We start from the raw sequence: 20,793 nt of genomic DNA, 5'->3' as shown, positions 1-20,793 counted from the left end.
CAGTTCTGTGGAACCTATCATTGCCCCAAATGTGGTTAAATTGCTATTGTATTAAAAGAGTTTACTAGCCCAAGAACCAAATGTTTCAAATTTTTTTTTGAAAGAGGAATGCTTATGAAAAGACAAAGTATCACGCTACCAATGGAAAACATCTTAAGCTTAAATTCCAAATCAAAGTTTATACTACAAGCAAGTTCAGCAAGATGTGCTTGAAAATTTCCACCCTACCTCCTCTCCCCACCCTCTGAGTCAAAAATGGATTTCTACCTATCAGAAAAATTTGCCCTGCCTATTGCACCTGTCAAGCCTAATTTCTTGAACTGTACATGAAAAGATTGCTTTCTCCTGGGTTATAGAGACTGAAAAACCAGAAAGATTCTGGGATGTGACCAGTTAATGACAGGAAGCTAAGTGGGAAAAGCATCACCCCATAGGCTCAGTGCATTTCTTCTGGGAAACTCAGTAACAGTAACATATCCCTGTAATTTTCATATTACTTATTTAGCAGCCTATAAAAAGCACACTAGTGTGTAAAATTATGGAGGATGTAATTTTTATGGTGGGTATAATTTATCTTCCCCAATCCATTCTCTGTGCTTTGCCTAAGTCCATTCTCAAACAGTTTTTGTCCTCTCATGGATAAGAAATCAGATGTACAAAAGTTAAAGCACATATACTTTTTAAAACTTTATTATTTTTTTTAAATTGGGGGTGGTATAATGTGGTAAGAGTATAGGTTCTGAAATTAGGCCACCTGGGTTCAAATTCTGATTTTTGTTTTATACTAACTGAGGGTGACTTTGGACAAGTAATTTCACCTCTGTGTTCTGATTGCATTCAGTTTAGATCTAAGAGGTGGCTCTTATGCTTTAGTATTGATCACCTTCATTGAAGTTAAAACACTGAATGCAAGGCTCCATGTCCAGAGTTTGTAATTCAGTAGGTCTGGGTTGGGAACTGATATTCTGCATTTCCAGCACCTTTCCAGGTGATGCTATCATTAGTAGCCTGGGGCCTGACCACACTTTGAAAACCACAGCTCTACAGCAGGGTTTGTTCATCTTAGCATTATTAACGTTTTGGACTGGATAGTTCTTTGTTGTAGTCTCTGCCTGTGCATTCGTTATAGGATGTTTAGTAGTAGCATCCCTGGCTGCTACCTACTAGATACCAATAGCACCCATCTAGTTGTTACAACCAAAAATGTCTCATAGGGAGTAAAGTTGCCCTGGTTGAGAACCTCTGCTCTAGAAACACTAATTCCAGGTGATCTCATGCTTTACTCTTCTCACATTTTTGTGGGGGAGGGTGATGTGGAGATTAGGTGGTGTTAAAATGGCTTTTTGGAATTAAAAGAGAGGTTACGGCCCGTCAGGTAGAATGTTACGCCTTAATGCAGTTAGGTGCAATTATATTTAAGTTTCATTGTACTGTTATCCTGAAATATCTTGTAGACATATAATCCAATCAATAAAAATGTGTGTGAAGACAGATGTGTTAATTTCTGAGGTCACTGCAAGGTGAGCAACAGCAAGAATTCATTTAATGATGATACTGATTCTCAATAGAATCATATGGTCTTTATACAGAGGTAGGCAAAAGCAGGTTTACAGTTGTGAGTACGCAAAACAGAATTTATTTTTCTATTATTATTTGTTATTGTATTTTCCCTATGAACAACTATAAATCTACTTTTGCCCACCCCTGTAAAATGCAGATCGCCTGACCTCACTCTGCTGCTTACTCCCCATTGCTCTTAGGATCAAGTCCTAACATGGATAAATAAGTTTTGCACAATAATGCTTCCCCTTTAACCTTGTCTTTCACCATTTTGCTCTTTTCCCTGTGCTATCTCTTCCTCCAGGGTCCACCCCATCCATACTAAGCTTCTTTTCTTTCCTAGGTTGCATCCCACTCTCACTTCTAAACTTTGTGCTTGCAGTTTGCATTTCCTTTAATTCTGTCATTTTACTAAACTATAAAGTGTGAGAGCGTGGCCTGTATCTGTCTGTCCTCAGTGATTTATTTCCTTCTAAGTCCTGGCTGAGCTGCTGGCTGTAATCATTGCTGGCTCAGCTGTATTATCTTACTCATGGAAATAATATCTACTATTTTTTGGCCATATCATGTTGACTAGTACACGGTTAGTTCTAATTCAGAGTACATTTGAAATCAAAGTGCATTGCCCTAACCAGTTTGGCTCAGTGGATAGAGCGTCGGCTTGCGGACTGAGGGGTCCCAGGTTCGATTCCAGTCAAGGGCATGTACCTTGGTTGCAGGCACATCCCCAGTGGGGGGGTGTGCAGGAGGCAGCTGATCGATGTTTCTCTCTCATTGATGTTTCTAACTCTATCCCTCTTCCTTCCTCTCTGTAAAAAAATCAATAAAATATATTTTAAAAAAATAAAATAAAAGTGCATTGAATATCTAACCTAACCGTAGTGTGACTTCTACATTTGTGTACATATTTTTGGCTGAGTAAAAGGAATCTCAGTCTGGCCAGGCTTAAACAAGAGATCTGTCTCACATAATAGGAGACTTCAAGGTTTTTTAAGGTAGTGGCTTAATTTTGGCCTCCAGGACTTAGTTTTTCTAAACCTTTTCTCTGCACTCCACTGCATTGGCCTCATCCTGAGATGGATTCCCTTAATAGCCACAAAGTGACTGCTAGTGACAGTGGAGGCAACATATTTATTCACATCAAGAGGAAATTGGTTGTTCTTTCCCAGAAGTTCAAGTAAGCATTCCTTGCATCTCTTTGATCCAAATTGTCTTTGCCTTATTAATACATCCCTAAGTCAGTCATTGGTAGAGCAGATCTTTGATTGATCATCTGTGAGTAGAATGGATGCTGAGAAGACACCCAGTGTCCTCCAGAATTTCTCTTTTGCCAAAGGGAAAAATTTACAATAATAACCTGCAGGAAATTTCCCATAAGGGAAAATCTTTCCAACTCTTCTGCCTTATGCAGTTTATTACAACTCCCAAGATGTGGTACTCACAAAAAGAAGCCTACGAAGTCTTCTGTATACTTAACTATGGAATCTTTTTTTCCCTTCAGATCCAGACATTTAATGTGGATGCACCATGCCAGACTGTGGAAGATTTAACGAGTGGGGTTGTGATGGCCCAGGTTCTTCAAAAAATGTAAGAATAAACTGCTTTATCTCTTTGTATGCTCTTATACATGGATATGTGGTTAGATTGAAGACATGGACAAAAAAATAAAGTGCTTACATGACGTGTGTTGTGCATTATATAAGAACTGTAAGCAGCAGTAATACTTCTGATGGCATGTACTTGTTTAGTTACAGATTGACTGCAAGTTTAATTAGGGCTGTAATAGTTATAATACTCCAATGGTTTTAGCAGAATTATTTGTTCTTGTGCATAAGTTTGGCAGAAGTTTTTATGTTAGTAACCAGATTTTGCCATCCTAGAAGAATCTCGGAGACTCACTCCTAGCAATAATGCTGAAATGTAACAGTAAGGTCTTCCCTGACTACCCATGTGAAATAAGCAACAAGCATCCCCCTAAGCTCTTATCCCTTTTAACCGTTGCATTGTTCTACAAAGTATGCTAGCACTACCTGATACGCCATGTATTTGCTTGTTTATTTGTTATTTGCTGCACGCATGCGCACACACAGAGACACACACACACACACACACACACACACACACTGTGAACTCCACCTAGAGGCAGGGTATTTGTTTTGATGACTGTTGTGTCCTCGAACCTACGGCAATGCCTGGTGTTTGGTTGGGCCATATGAAAATGACCTTTTTTTGTAGATCAAAAATGGTCAAATAGCAGCAATTTCTTATGGTTTAATCTGCATGATGGATGCTCATGTTTACTGAATGACCAAGGGAATAAAATATTTATTTGGGTTATATAAAACATACCTGATTGTTTCCTTCTAAGTACTTTGAAAACATAATGGTTGTATGGCTCTCTTCAACTTTTGACCTGGGAATTTTTCAAATAAAGGATTACCTGTGAATTTAAGAATTCATTAGGTTTGATGCAATTTGAGGGATACTTTTGTCTTCTGAAGCCCTGAACACTTGTCAGCCTGATGATATTAAAAGGTTTACAAATGACTAATGAGGATTTCCTGCATTTCTATTGAGAACCAGTGTCATCACTAAATGAGTTCTTGCTGCTGCTCACCTTAGAGTGAGCCTTATACAGTTGCCGAATGAGAAGCAGCTCCAGTGACTCTGAGTGCCTTTAGCATTTCTGTGTGCCGTTAGCATTAGGGACTCATGATTGAAAACTATAGTTTGCTATTGCTTTCTTGTGGAACTTACATAGCACATCTTTCCAGCTCTACAGGCACACACACTTTTTGATGGAGCTCAAGAAGGCTCATTTGAGACCTGACCGGAGTGATCTTGTGATTATCATGTCACCTCTGAGTGGTGCCCTATTAACTTTTAGCCTTTGAAAGGTCTAGAGAGTTTCATTGAAGTTCTTAATAAAAATTATTTGTGGACATAGCTAAGTGAGCTTTCCAGGTATGTGTCAGTAGCTGAATTTTTTGTTTAAGTTAGTTTGGTTAGGATTTCTCTCACTTGAAGAAACCAGAAGAAAGACTGTATTGATTTAACAAGTGAAGATCATAAACCATTATGTTCTACATGCAATTTAATAATTCCAACATACGCTAAGGCATGTGAACAATCTTTTCTCATTTTTGCACTGCAGTGGTTAATTGGTTAACCCCTTCTTGTCTTTTCCTTCCACCCTTTGACCTGTTGTAATTGAATTTAGCACGTCTCAGAATTTTCTTTGTCAGCTTCTTTTTCACTTGGCAGTATTGCCTTTAAGGTTCTTCCCTGTGTTTTTGTGGCTTGATAGTTCATTTCCTTTTAGCATTTCCCACCCTCTTTTTCTCAAAGCTTTATTGAAATTAAATTGACATTCAATAAATTGCACATTTTTAAAGTATAGAATTTGATAGATTTTTACCTTGTAGATGCCCATGAAACTTTCCACCACAGTCAAGATAATGATCATATCAGTCACTTTGGAAAGTCTCCTTGCCCTAGACAGGTAGCTCGGTTGGTTAGAGAGTGTCATCCTTATATGCCAAGGTTGCAAGTTCAATCCCTGGTGAGGATACATACAAGAAGTAACCACTGAATGCATAAATAAGTGGAACAAGAAATCCATGTTTTGTTCTTCTTCTTCTGCTGCTTCTTCTTCTTCTTTCTCTCTCTCTCTCTCTTTCTCCCCCCTCTTTCTTTCTCTCTAAAATTTTTTTTTAAATCTCTTCATTCCCTCCTTCCTGCCTTCCCTTTTTATCACTATAGACTCATTTGCAATTTCTAGAAATTTATATCAATGGACAGTATATTTTCTTTTTTGAGGAAAGGGGTGTGGCTTTTTTCGTGCAGCACAATTATTTAGGGATATGTGTTTTTGCCTGTACTTATAGTTTGCACATATTCCATTGTATGGCTGTTGAATGATCTATTCATCTGCTGATAAACATCTGAGTTATTTTAGTTTTGACCTATTACAGATAAAGCTGCTGTGAACATCAGTGTGCAAATCTTTGTGCAGACATATGCTTCCATTACCCTTGGGTATAGCTAACTTTCCAATAAACATTTAATGGCAAGGAACCAAAATATTTTTTATGTAATTAAAAGAAAATAGACTTAAGAAACAAAATATCTATAAAAATACTAAGGTTTGCTGATAAAAATGCCATACTAAGGAATTGAATAAAAATACAGTGTTTGTTTTAGACCCCACCTTAATTTGGGTAAGTTCAATAAGAACATTGAAGTGTTTAAATAATTTTAGCAATAGAAATAAAATTTAATTTTTTTGTTTTCTCTGAAGGCATTTGACTGGTACATAAGCTACAGCTAAATATGCTGGTATTGGCAAAATCTAAGGAAATGGTTTTGTAAGTTTTGTTTTTCATTTTTTCTTTTTTAGCAGCAGTCAGGACATAGCTATCTTTAGCTCCTTACTCATGAAGAACACTCCCAGTAAGATTATCAGTTGTTATGTCCATATCTGTGCAGAACCACAATCTTTTGAGATTTTGGAGAAAATTACTTTTATGTTGTTTTATCCTAGCCTGAGAGCATCAATTAAGAGCTACTTAGAAAACATTGCTGAAATTGTAACTACTTATCAAAACAGAGTTATGGCTAGATTCTTGCATAGTGAGTCAAAGTTTATTACTAAGAAAAGTCATACCGAATATAAGAAAGCTGTAAACTACTCTTCTCGCTATATTCTGTCCAAGTAGTAGATTGGAAGCTTATTAAATGAATGTGCTGTCACTTTCCAATTGCATTTCAGTCCACAAATATAGAGAACCTGCTATGTGTCAGACAAGAGGTATTGGGCAGCACTGCAGTGAACAAGAGCACAGACAAACATTCTGTGTTCTTGAACAAATAATTTCTTAGAGCATCAGTTTCAGAACCTTTGAAATGAGGATCATGCTGGGTTAAAAAGTTTTGTTCTGTTTTTCTTTCTTTCTAGTGTTGGGAGATTTTTCCTAAGAAAAATAGCCATAAGTGTATTCAGGTTCTGTCCTTGTTTCAGTTTGTTTGTCCACACCAATGTTATCTTAGATGTTAAGCCTTTTGCAAATAAGAATGGTGTCCAACTTTGTCTAAAACCTAGTATTCTATCTGAGAAAATAGGTTCTCAGTTTACATTTTTTTAAAAAATTGACATTTTAGAGACAGTATTGGTGGCATTTGAAGTATTAAATGATGGAGGTCATTGAAATATTAGTTGAAAATTTTATTTTAACCTTAATAGTATATTTCCTTTGTCTATTTAAAATTACATCTATTTTAAATTTTACATATTAGTGTGGTGTCTACAAGTTATGTTAATTCCAAGTTAGTGTATTTAGCTGTAATTTGTTTTTAAACTATAATAACTATGTTATTTTTTTATCTTTTAGTTTTTATAAAATATGTATTTTTTTAATGAGCTGAAAACAGTCAAATTGATTTTAGAGAAATCTATAATTGTATCTGGTCTCATGTACTGAGCTATTCAATGACTGATATGTGGCAAATACATTTTTATGTTGCAATTAAGTGGTGATATGGCATGAGTTTCAATTTTCTTTTTTGTTTGTTTTTAGCTTGATAGCTACATGATCTTAATGTGCTAGCTTTTTCTTATTTTTAGAGATCCTGTATATTTTGATGAAAATTGGCTAAACAGAATCAAATCCGAAGTGGGAGATAATTGGAGGCTAAAGGTATTTTCTTTTTTTCTATCTGTAAATTAATCTTTTACTTGGTGTATATAGAATTTGTTGATTTTTGATCAGATGTGTTCAGTGAGCTTTAGACACTTAGGTAGTCTTTAGTAAAATAATCTAGATTTGAAGATTGGAGGTAACCTGAAATTGCTCACTAAAATATAATGGAAAGTAGTAAAGTGAGCCAGAGTACCTATGTCCATATCACAGCTCTGCCATTTACTATCTGTGGGAAAGTCTTTTAACTTTTCTATGCCTGTTTCCCCATTTGTAAAATGAGTATTGTGATAGAATCCACTTCATAGAAATAAATGAGTTAATGTATGTAATGTACTTAGGATAGTGCGTGGAATATGTAATGGTAATCGCTAGTGTTAATAATGAGAAAATATTAGGAAATATAATTGACATCAACACATTGATTTTAAAAATTTTATTGACTGATTTTGAGAGAGAGAGAGAGAGAGAGAGAGAGAAGGAAATACTGATTTCTTGTTCCACTTATTTATGTATCATTGGTTGATTCTTGTATGTGCTCTCACTGGAGATCAAACCTGCAACCTTGGCATTTTGGGGCGATGCCCTAACCCAGTGGTCGCCAACCGTTGCTCTGCGGACCACTGGTGGTCTCTGAGGTCCAAAAGATTGGCGACTGCTGCTCTAACCAACTGAGCTACCCAGCCAAGGCCAGTGAACACATTGCCTTTTTAAGGCATTCTAATTTAAAATGTTCAAATATGAAAAAAATGAACCTACTAAAATAAAGGAAATAAAGTATCCTATATAATAAAACCCTAATATGCAAATTGACCAAACAGCAAAACGACCAGTTGCTATAACTGCACTGACCACCAGGGGCAGATGCTTAACACAGGAGCTGCCCCCCCTGTGGTCAGTGCGCTCCCACAAGGGGAGCGCTGCTCAGCCAGAAGCTGGGCTCATGGCTGGCAAATGCAGCGGCGGCCGTGGCGAGAGCTTCTCCCGTCTCTTTGGCAGAGCTAGGGACCCCTCAGCGGACATCCTGAGGGGTCCTGGATGGCAAGAAGGTGCAGGCCAGACTGAGGGACTCCTATCCTCACCCCCCCGCCACCCCAGTGCACAAATGTCATGCACCAGCCTCTAGCATTATATATTTTTCATGTCTCCAGGTTATACTAGAAGTATAAACATTAGTTTATATGTGAAAAATTTTTCAAATAAAGTTTTCAGGGTTTTTTTGCTTTGTTTTGTTTTTAATTAAAAGTGTCTGTGGTTAACCATTGGATCACATTGCCATGACTCAGCCTCTTTTATTTTATGGTCACAGGTTCTGCTGCCTCCTAGGACATCCTCAACTACTAATATTGGCTAGGAACAGCTAAGTGATGATCGACAGAATCATATTATATGCACATTTAACTTAACACAAATGCCAATCATAGGACTTGGGTAAAAAAAAAAAAAATAGAGGAAAAAGTAATGCTTACAATAAACAGTGCAGGTGATTCTGTCTGTCATTTCACCCAGAAAACATGTCCATTGGATCTGTTTTCTGGAGTTGGGAGACATCTGTATGTTGGTCTCTCATCCTTTCTGTTTCTAGGTTGCTTCTTACAGCACAAGTATCTTGCAATGCAGAGTGTTATCCTAGCATTTCAAGATATAACCATATTACTTTTTAACTTTATGGCTCTTAAATATGGCTCTTAAAAAAATAGGTTACTTTAAGAGATTTCCAAGGTAGCCCAGCTGGCATGGCTCAGTGGTTGAGCATGAGCCTGTGAACCAGGAGGTCATGGTTGGATTCCCAGTCAAGACACATGCCTGGGCTGTGGGCTGTATCCGCAGGAGGGGGCAGGCAGAAGGCAGCGATCAGTGATTCCAGTTGCCTCTTGCACACCCCCTACTGGGGATGTTCCTGCAACCAAGGTACATGCCCTTGACTGGAATCGAATCTGGGACCCTTCAGTCTGCAGGTCAGTGCTCTATCCACTGAGCCAAACTGGTTAAGGCAACCTAATGCTTTTACTGGTAGAACTTAACCTCCATGTAAGATGCAACTCCATTTTTCTATGGAAAACAGCACTGAACTTAAGTCTTCATTAAGGATGGTACATTTTTTCTTTAGCTGCAGAAAATTTGAATAATTTAATCTTACTGTTAAATCTCACTCACCATCCAATTTTGGTCATAATATTGAAATTCTAATATTATTGGAAGTTTTAATTTGTTACATAAATATCTTAGATTAAATAAATTAGACCATCAAGAGTCCTTTTTTGATGATGATGGTAATTCAAATATGCTATTAAATTTTCTTTTTTATATTTACTTTATGATTAACTTGTTTGATTAGTTGATTTAGAAATTTTTTGTTAAACTGTTTTTTGATTTATCCAGTTGTTTTTTCTTTCTTTAAACAGATAAGCAATCTAAAGAAAATTTTAAAAGGAATCCTGGATTATAATCATGAGGTAAAGACTTTTCTCATTCTGCTTGGAAATATTACTATAGGATAATTTAATTTTGTAATAGTTTTAAGTAAAGGAAAAATTAACAATCAGTTTATCTTCCATAGTTTCTAGGATGTGGTTTCAACAACCATATTATATGGTTCCTGGATAGTTTTTACTATAATATGAATAATTTGTAGGTAAATACTAATTTATGTTAAACCTTGCTCTCTGCATCTATTTATTCTCTCCTTTCTTCCCTTACTTGTGAATGTGGTTTAGAGTCCATGCATTATTACAATCAACACCCTTATGTACTTCCTCTGTATTCCTTAGTGAAACCCCCTCCCTTGATTAACTCAGTTTATCTTCTCAGTCTGCATCAGAATAGTCAAGACATTGTTGGGGGTGGGGAGATGAAATCAGGCTGTGGAACTAGTTTTACCTTAAATTTGTAGTGGACATAACACAGCTTAAAAACCTATGTGATTTCCTTACTGTTTTTTTTTCCCTCACAAGCTTACTTGCATTTATATCTACATTTATACTTACATCATCTACTTTCATCATCTCAGTATGTGACTCTACCGTCCATCCTACTGCTCGAACCCAAAACCTACAAATCACCCTATAGTCCTTTCCTTCTTTTGAGATCGTCAGGAAAACCTATTAGTTAAGCCTCCAAATTACAGCTTTTTCTATTTCTACTGCTACCACCCTATACCAAGCTGTCGTTATTAGCGCTTGCTTAGATTATTAGAGTGGTCAACTGGTGACCCTGATTTCACTCTTGCCACGTAGTCTGTTCTCCACTCTAAAGCCAGGATGATTTTTTAAAATATAAATTTGATTATGTCATTCTTTCCTCAAAGTCTTCCATGGTTTCCTATTGCATTGAGAATCAGATCCTTACTTCTTACTGTGAGCCGCCAGGTACTGCATGACCTGTCTAACTTCCTTTACACTGTTCTCCCCTAACCCATAACACTGCAGCCGCATTCATCCTGCTTCTGTGCTTTTAGGATCTTCATTTTTCACTGTAGGGTTATCAGTCAGAGACCCACCCACTTGTCTGCATATAAGTCATTTCCTTTGGGATCACTCTTATTTCCCCGGAAAGGAATCTTCTGTTCTCCTTCCTGGTACAGGTGTCATGCTATCAGCATTTTGGAGTCAAATAGGTGAAGGTGGCTAGGAGGAATCTTACCACTGGGGACATGAACCTATATTTAGTCTCCACTCTTCCTGGTGCCCCTGGGTCAGAACCTCACTGGCTCTACTTCAGAGTGCACACATCCAGGTTTTCTGGGGATGGGAGTGGGGTCAGTAGTACTCAGTTTCTTTGCTAAGTGTACATACCATATACCAGATTGGGGCCTAACTTGCTGTGACTCAAGATAGTTATAACTTAGGTGTATGGGTAAAAATGGAACTCCGGCCCAAGCCGGTTTGGCTCAGTGGATAGAGCGTCGGCCTGCGGACTGAAAGGTCCCAGGTTCGATTCCGGTCAAGGGCATGTACTTGGGTTGTGGGCACATCCCTAGTAGGAGGTGTGCAGGAGGCAGCTGATCGATGTTTCTCTCTCATCGATGTTTCTAACTCTCTCTCTCTCTCTCTCTCTTCCTCTCTGTAAAAAATCAATAAAATATATATATATATTTTTAAAAGGAACTCCGGAGTGAGATTGACATGACAGCTCTGTCCTTCGCAGTGAGATTCTGTTGCCGACAATCTAGTCTTTATCGGATACTTTATTTGGTCCTATAGATGTAAATGCAAATCTAATCCTTTTATCTCTATTTAGATTTTAGGGCAGCAAATTAATGACTTCACCCTTCCTGATGTGAACCTTATTGGGGAGCATTCTGATGCTGCAGAGCTCGGAAGGATGCTTCAGCTCATTTTAGGCTGTGCTGTGAATTGTGAACAGAAGCAAGGTAATTTATTTGAAGTATATGCATTTAAAATAATATTATAACATGTAAAATATGTATAAGTATATATAATATATAAATATATATAAACATATTTAATAGTATATTTTAAAGTGATACATATTATATATTTTATTTATAAATCACTAGTACAAACTAACATCTTTTAAAGGCTATCCTCAAATAATGCCATTTTCTCTAATTTTGCTGTTAGAATACATTTGATTGTGATGATATTCTTCTCCTTCTTATAAGACTTTGACTAGATTATTTTTAACTATACTAAATGTGATGAAATTTACTCTTAATTGGATAAGGTCCAGCTAAATCATTTAATGAACTAATCTTCTTATGTATATAAAAGGCCAATGACCTTAACTTCATCACGACCAGAAAGACCAGAGACCAGAACACTGAGGCCCCATGCCCAGGCCGGCCTTGCCCCCAGTGAAGACCCCCACCCTGATGGGGGTGTGGCTGGCCTGCAATCCGCTGGCATCCTTCTATTCCAACCTCCCAAGCTCTTTTTACAGAGCCAGCATTACCCTAATCCCAAAACCAGATAACCCCCATCCCGATGGGGGCGTGGCCGGCTTGCAAACCACCCACGGCCCCTTGCCAAGGCCAGCCCTGCCCCCAGCGGGGACCCTCACCCCATGGGGGCGAGGCCGGGCTGGCCTGCAAACCGCCAGCCTCGCCCCGCGCCCCCCCACCCCAGCAGGGACCTCCCACCTGGATCCGGGGCCCAAATCAGGGCAGGCCAGCCGGTCCCCACCCATGCACCAGGCCTCTATTCTTATATAATAAAAGGGTAATATGGAAATTGACCCTAAAGTCGGAACAACCAGAACGACCGCTGGACCAGTCACTATTGAGGTGCATTGACCACCTCTTGGTTCTTTTCCCAGCCGGCAGGCTCTGATCGCCTGATGTCGAACAGGGAACAGGGGTGGGTGGCGGGGGATGCGGGCAGTGCCAGGCCAAGGCCCCCGCCCAGCCGGTCGCCCCACACACACAGGGTGGCGACCCGTGGCCACCTGCCTTCGAGCAGGTGGGAACAGCCGACCTCTCAGTCCCTTCCCTTGGCTGTCAGGCACCAGTCACCCGATGGCGAAAGGGAAGCTGGGGGTGAGTGACAGTGGGGGGTGGGGCCAGCTGTGGGCAGCTGGGGAAGATGGCCCTGATCATAGGTCAGGCCTAAGGACCGTACCTGCACACACATTTTGTGCGCTGAGCCTCAAGTGTAGATAATAATGATATACTGAATCAGTTCAGCTCTTGGGACTTAAAATTAGATATTTTAGTTTGCAAGTACGAAGGATTTATTTCACAAATATTTGCTGAATTCATGCATTGTGCTGGGGCTAGGAACACAGTATCAGACAAAGCAGGCATGATACCTTCCTCAGGGAACTTATACTTGAGCGGAGGTGGAGGGCAATAAATAATGCCACCAAAATGAGGTAATCTGATAGTGGTGAGTGCTATAAGGGGGTCAGGGAAGTTATTTAAGCAAAGATATGGAGAATATGGGTTAAGAGTACTCTGAATAGTAGAAACTGAATGTCAGGAAGACCTGTGTTACCTTTGAGGGATTGAAAAGACAAAATAATTAGAGAATACTGAGGAGGGTAAAGGGAGATGAAATGAAGCAGGATAAAAGTATTCAGGGACTATTCTAAATGATGACAGTATTTTACTGCTATTTATATGACCCTTGAAGAAGATGGATTTTTTTTTGAGCCCAAGGTATTTCTTCTTTGTCATACTCACCTCTGGTGATACAAAACAAATTTTTACTAACTTGCTGCCTGTACTAATTTTTGGTGTTCTAGTTCTAAGTTTAATAACTGTCAACATTGTTTTATTGGTTTCTGATTCAGGAATTTTTTTTAATAATGTATTTATTTCGCTCTAGCCCCATTCTTTTTTGGTTTTAGCAGCCATGCTCTTACTGGAAATTTTAGTTGTTTATTTAGTTTAACTTAAGAATTAAAATAGAGAATTTTCTACATTTTGTGTTTTTTAGTTTTTTAATATATTTTATTGATTTTTACAGAAAGGAAGGGAGAGGGATAGAGAGAAACATCTATGAGAGAGAAATATCGATCAGCTGCCTCCTGCACACTCCCCACTGGGGATGTGCCCGTAACCAAGGTACATGCCCTTGACCGGAATCAAACCTGGGACCCTTGAGTCCGCAGACCAACGCTCTATCCACTGAGCCAAACCAGTTAGGGCTACATTTTGTTTTTTGTATATTACTGAAATATCTAACAAATTTTTGTCAAAGATTAGAAGATTAGTATAAATACTAAGATTAAATACATACTAAATAAGCAGATGCTTTGATTTTAAAAGGTGGATGAAAAGTTATTTAATGTAGTTGATTAAATTCAGATAATAGATTATATATTTACTAGAGGCTCTGTGCACGAATTCATGCATGGGTGGGGTCCGGCTGGCCTGCCCCGATTGGGCTGATCGTGCCCAGCTGGCAGGGGTGTGGGGACATGGGAGGGTGGTCGGCTGGCCCCACCCCCGATCAGTCTGTGGGGGCAATTGGGGGCTGGGCTGGCCGGGCGGTTGGGGCCACAGGCAGTTGACTGGCTGGCTCCTGGTCGAACTCCCGGTCCAGGGGACAATTTGCATATTAGCCTTTTATTATATAGGATTCTATAAGGAGATTAATCAACTCTTGGGATTATCTTTAATACATAAGTAAGGGTCCTTTGAAGTATGTAGCTATTAACGACTTGGCTAATTGTATTTATTAGAGGGAAAGATTAGGAAAAGGCAAGGATGTTACTATATGCATAGTCCTATGGAAAAGAAGACAATTATATTTATTGAGCTTGTCACACAGATCAAGTGTTCTGTTTAAAACCTAGTTTCAGTTTTCCCCTGAAATTATATATAAATGATGAAAACTTTGAAGAGGATTTTAACATCTCACTTATCCGGAGGTCATTCTCTGCTCTCTGGAACACAGTTGAGAGCTAAGAATTGAATTAAATGGATTTTTGAATTATTACATATTACTTGGTAATATGTAACTGTACATTTATGACATTAACATAAGGCTTACTAAAGTGACTCTGCCATTTACCACATGATCAACATCAGATAGGACATTCAGCCAAATGTTCCCCCATCTACAGAGTGAGCATACAGAACCTGATGGTCATGAGGAGTGTGTGATGTTGTGTGTGTGTATTTGCTTTATAATCCATAAAGCACTATACAAGAAATCAGGGATTTGACCCACCCGGTGTGGCTCAATGGTTGAGCATCGACCTATGAACCTGGAGGTCATAGTTCGATTCCCGGTCAGGGCACATGCCCAGGTTGTGGGCTCAATCCCCAGTGTGGGGTGTGTAGGAGGCAGCCAATCAGTAATTCTCTGTCATCATTGATGTTTCTGTGTTGCTCTCCCTCTCCCTTCCTCTCTGAAATAAATAAAAATATTTTTTTATAAAACAAAATTAAATATCAGGGCTTTAAGATGGTTTCTTCAGTTAGAAGTAAGGAACAATTGGTCAGAACATTGAAATAACTATCTGACTTCTCAAATTGGAACAAATAAGTGGTGGTAAATTTGAAGAAGCAAAGATTAGTAGTAGAAAAAACACTAATAATATTTACTGAGCGTCTCCTTTCTGGTTGGTACTCTACCAGACACTAACAGAACAAAAAATTACTTTTTACAGATTAGGAAACTCAGACTCATAAGTGTTACATGACTTACCCAAGATTTTGGGTTTGTAAGAGGCTAGGCAAGGACAAAAAACCCTATCTCTCCCACATTCGAACTTAGTACTCTTCCATTAAACTGTACTGTAAATTTTGGACCAAAAAGATAAGTTTTCAGGATCAACTCCTGATACAGCACACCTCATTCCTCAGCATAGTCTCAGAGCTCTGCACCCAGAAATCATACATACTTGTATTTGGACTTCTAAGACTTCTACATTATATTTTTATGTTCCAAAAATTGTACATTAATGTAGTTCTCATCATCATTTTATCATTTAGCATTTTACGGTGTTCGCGGGGAAGGGCCTTGACGTGGCAACACCGCTTCTTAACTAACGCTTCCCCTCTCACACCTTACTAATAACTTCCTAACCTCCCTGTTCTGTCACTGTCCTCACTCCCACGAGGCTGTCATTAAGTTTTCCTTCCCCATTATCAGTGCCACTGCTTCTTCTCTTCCATGTTCTCAGTCTTTTATTTTGAAGGTTGTTTTAGTCATTCTGGTTATGCTGTTTTCTGCAGTAGGCTTGGAATCCTGTGTTTGGTACGTTGGAACAGAGTACCTAAAAGCACTCCCTTGCATTTCAACACCCAGGGGGTGCTCCTCATTAACAAAACAAAAAGTTAAACTTGGACGAAAGGCTTGGTTTTGTTTGTTGTTTACTGAATAGTACTTTAAGTTATGATATGGTCCTGTTGTTGGCCTAAGAACAATGCCTGTGATTTAAGTGTGTTGTGTATATTTGTGTTTAACCACACATTGATTGGGTATACAGTGTACTTAGGACAGTACTTCCTTAAAAACATGTTTTTGATTAAAATCTTTGGCATTCAGAAACAGAATGTCAGAATGTCATACTTTAATAGTACAATAGTACTATCAAAATACTTTTTTCTTTTTAACAAGTTACCTGTCAAGCAAAGGATTACAGTCTGGTATTCCAAAGACATATGTCTCTTGGCAAAAGAGACAGAACAATTTAACAATTTCACAGTAAGACTCCTTCAGATAACACTTGGAGTGCTGAGACAAGTTTTTGTGTTTGTTTTTATATGTGTGGCAGGATGATGCTAAAATTTCCTAATTATTTTGCCCTTCTAAATGTTTCTTATCTGATACTAGAGGCCTGTGGTGCACGGGTGGGGTCCCTTGGGGTGGCCTGTGGGGATCGCGCAAAACCCACAGTCCAATGCCGCCTGCAGCTCCTACCTGCCGCTCCCGCTCATCCCAGCCCCACTACGCCTGCTGTGGGCTCACACCCAATCAGTCCTGACTGGAAGAGGCTTGTGCGCCGCCACCGCAACAGCAGCACTCGCCAGTCATGAGCCCTGCATCTTGCGCCCTCCTGAGGGGAGTGGCCTGCGGAATTGGGCCGAAACTGGCTCTCCAACATCCTTCAAGGGGTCCTGGATTGCAAGAGGGTGCAGGCCAGGCCGAGGGACCCCACCAATGCACGATCAGGCCAGGGAGGGACTGTGGGAGGGCTCCAGGGTGTGTCCGGCCCCATCTCGGCCAGACCTCAGTGGCAAGCTGACCTACTGGTCGGAGCGTCTTAACCCTGGTGGTCAGTGCATTGTCATAGTGAGCGGTTGAGCAACCTTAGCATATCATTAGCATATTACGCTTTGGTTGGTTGAATAGTCGACTGGTCACCGGATGATTGGACACTTAGCATATTAGGCTTTTATTATATAGGATAATACAAGGCTAATATGCAAATCGACCAAACAACTGGTTGCTATGACGCACACTGACCGCCAGGGAGCAGACGCTCAACACAGGAGCTGCCCCCTGGTGGACAGTGCACTCCCACAGGAAGAGCACCACTCAGCCAGAAGCCCTGAGCTGGGCTCACGGCTGGCGAGCACAGTGGCGGTGGCAGAAGCCTCTCCTGCCTCCGCCGTTAAGGATGTCCGACTGCTGGCTTAGGCCTGCTCCCTGTGGGGAACGGGCCTAAGCCGTCAGTCGGACATCCCCTAAGGGCTTCCAGACTGTGAGAGGGCACAAATTTTGTGCACTGGGCCGCTAGTTAAAACATATTTACCATTTTTATTGGAATCTAGCTGGCCTATTAATTTTTTTTATATTTAATGTCACTTTTGTCATCCATTGTTGGGTTTGAAAATAATAAAAACTACTTTCAGGGCTTTTTAAGAAGGCAAGCCATTGTTTTCCCCCAATTTTGTCACTACTGAGCTAAGAGATCCTTCTCTTTTCTAGCAATGTTAAGGGGAAGATTGATGAAGTTGGTGCTTGAGTTTGTTAGAGATGTGAATCATTATTTTTTAAAGCTCAGAGTTATTCAATATTTGTTTACCTGTGGTATCAGTTTCTATGTTAAATTCATCTTAATCTTTCTCCTAAGCAGCTTTCAGGTCCATTAAGATTTTTCTTTCCTATAGTACAAAATATTGTTGGAATTACACACAGTTCAGTGCTTTTATGTCACATAAGAATAAAGCACAGACTTCAAAGGTTTTTTTTTAACATGTAGCAAAGAATAATGTGAAAGTAAGATAATTTTTAAGAACAGTAATATGTAGTTTTTTCCACCCCAGCTTTAGGGTTTACCATTTCATTGCTTTACATGCCTAGCAATCCTGCATTCCTGTGACCATTAGCTGTAGCCTGAACTTTATAAGGAATGGTTGGGGATGGATTTGGGTGACATTAAGGAAAGATAAATACTGTGATTTGCAGCCTTTACATATGGCACATATGTGCAGTCATATGAGGAATGCCTAGGAAGAATCGAAACACTGGCAACTCCTTATAAGAATTCGTGGTTAGTCTTTGCTCCCTTGACTCTCTTTAACTTGAACAGTGACATTCCAGATTGTTCTTGTTTTCAGAGTACATCCAGGCCATTATGATGATGGAAGAATCTGTTCAACATGTTGTCATGACAGCCATTCAAGAGGTACGTTGGAGCTTTGTGCTTACAGCTTGTGAGAAAATAAAGGAGTAAACATGAGTTTAAGTAATACAAGTAGAAATTTAAGAAGAGAGATTTTTCTCATTTAAAAAATGTTTTTCTTCACACTTAAATTAGAACTTATCTCATTTTTATTAAAGGAAGTCATATTCATTTAAATTTCTCATTTTTATTTAAATCTCACAGTGTAACTTGATCAAGTTCACACAGGAAGTAGAAGCATAGTTAGAACTTAGATCTAAGCAGTTTGAATCCAGAGCTCATACCCGTGACCACTCTGCTGTAATGCCTCAAGACTGTTTATTTCAGCATTGTTTCTTAGTACTAAAAATTAGAAGCAAAAAAAACTAACTGCCCAGCATTAGGGGAATGGATAAATAAATTATGGTACAATGATATATTGTAGACATTAAAGCATATTTTTGAAAAATACATAGTGTGACATAGGGGAAGGCTTATAATATGTAGGGAACCAGAGCACAATGAACAACATAATGCCATTTCTGTTAAACATTAAAATTAAGATGAATGAAAACAAATTTGCAAAAATGTTAATCATTGCCAAGTGGTGGAATGCTCTATACTCTTTCTTACATTTTCCAATTTTTCTATAATAACAGGCATTATGTGTATAATCGGTAATATTTTCAAAATTAAAATCTGTGACCAACTTTTTTTAAGTTTTATGACTCTATCCCAAGGAATTATTTAGAAATTCAGACCAAGATTGGGCACAACAGTCACTGAATTTCCCCCATGTTTCCGTTATTTTATATTAACGGAAATGTAGGGGGGAAAAGGTCTATCCATTGGTGAGCAAGTGATTAAAATATAATAGTTCCATTCCATGGAATATTATGTAGCTGATAAAAACTTGTAAAAAACACACACACACACACACACAAACCAGGGTATCTTATGACAAAGGGAAAACATTTAAAGTGTCAGGTGAACAAAGCAACATATAAAATTTGTATGTATAATTAGATTTTAAGAATAGATTATATGTTTACTATGTGCATATTCCTTTTATTCATTTAGCACATACTTGTTGAGTACCTAATATGTACTACGAGGTGTGGTAGGCAGTATGGATACAACTATGAAAAAGATGGACATGGTCTCTTGACTCACAAAGTGTAAGCCTCATGGGAGAAATGGCTAAATAAGCAATTCAGATGCATTTAAGGCATTCAAAATGAGAAGTGCCCATTATGGGGAAAAATATAGGAGTACCTCAAGGGAGTATCTAACTCTGGTTGAGGACATTAGGGAAGGCTTTTCTGAGAAAGTGGCATCTAGACCAAGCACAGAAGGATGAAATATGGTAAGGAAAGGGCAAAAATTGTACTTAAGTCCAGGAGACAAGAGAAAGCAAGTCCTGTGTAGCATGCTGGAGGTATTAAAAGAATGCCTGTAGCAAACACTGTAAGGTACAAATAAGAGGTGAAATGAGACAAGATCATTAGGATATTGAGCAATTTTGTTAAAAGAGTCGGAATTTTGGGAAATAATGAATAGATTTTAAGGAGAAAATACATTGAAGTCTGTATCTGAGAAAATCCGTGCAATGAGAAGAATGGATTGGAGAAAAACAAGTTAGAAAAAGGTAGAGCAGTAAGAGACTTTAGCTAAATAATTATACAGTGAAGAATGATGGGAGGTGAACTAGGTTATAGCAGTTAGGGTGGACAGAGTTGAAAGTTATCAGAGCTTGCATCAATCGGCTAGGTGACTGATGGATTTAGGAAGAGGACAGTAGGTAGCTGGATAAAATGACAGGATTGAAGAAAAGCTTTTGTAAGATGGTAGACTTTTTATTTAAGGCACATTTTCATTGTGGTAAAATATATATAACATAAAATTTGCCATTATTGACATTTAGTACATTTCATAATGTTATGGAAACATTACCACTATTTAGTTCAAGAACTTTTTTATCACCACAGAAGGAAGCCCTGTACATATTAAATAGGCAGTCCTCATTTCCTCTTTCCTGCAGCCCCTGCAACCAGTAATCTGCTTTCTGTCACTGAATTTCCCTATTTTGGATATTTCATTTAAATGGAGTCATTGGGTGTGTGCCCTTTTGTGCCCAGCTTGTTTCATTTAACATATTTTCAAGGTTGTGTGGTAGCATGTATCAATATTTTTATGGCTGAATAATATTCCATTGTCTGGATAATACCACATTTTGTTTATCCATTCATTCATTTGATGGACATTTGGGTTTTTCCCACGTTTTGGATATTGTGATATTGTCCACATTTACTCGTGTGTTTTTTAAAGTACGTTTTTATTGCTTTTAGAGAGAGAAAGACAGAGGGAGAAAGAAACATCAATTACACCTGTTAGGCTGCCCACATTTATTCTTTAAAAATATTCAGTGTTGCCTTTTTTTTTAATACTATGTCACTTTCCTGCATTTCTTCACATTTATTATATGCCTTTTATTATTGATTTCGGAGGAAGGGAA

The 20,793-nt window shown here is 38.7% G+C and overlaps 1 protein-coding gene across 3 annotated transcripts in view; it reads left to right on the top strand.

The window, feature by feature from the left end:
- The first annotated feature begins 5,847 nt into the window (after nt 1–5,847).
- HOOK3 (hook microtubule-tethering protein 3) overlaps nt 5,848–20,793 on the top strand; it is an 88,982-nt gene continuing 74,036 nt past the window's right edge. For 2 of the 3 annotated variants that reach the window (XM_015565180.1, XM_015565179.1), the window contains exons 1-5: nt 5,848–5,927; nt 7,184–7,256; nt 9,662–9,712; nt 11,496–11,628; nt 18,235–18,302. In XM_015565180.1, the coding sequence (XP_015420666.1) occupies nt 5,893–5,927; nt 7,184–7,256; nt 9,662–9,712; nt 11,496–11,628; nt 18,235–18,302 (360 nt within the window). In that variant the 5' untranslated portion in view covers nt 5,848–5,892. The remainder of the gene's footprint in view (nt 5,928–7,183; nt 7,257–9,661; nt 9,713–11,495; nt 11,629–18,234; nt 18,303–20,793) is intronic. The other variant, XM_015565181.1, reaches the window with a different exon arrangement.

Source organism: Myotis davidii, unplaced genomic scaffold (genome assembly GCF_000327345.1).
Source record: "Myotis davidii unplaced genomic scaffold, ASM32734v1 scaffold93, whole genome shotgun sequence".
Taxonomy (NCBI): Eukaryota; Metazoa; Chordata; class Mammalia; order Chiroptera; family Vespertilionidae; genus Myotis; species Myotis davidii.
This window is presented reverse-complemented; position numbering and strand designations above follow the sequence as displayed.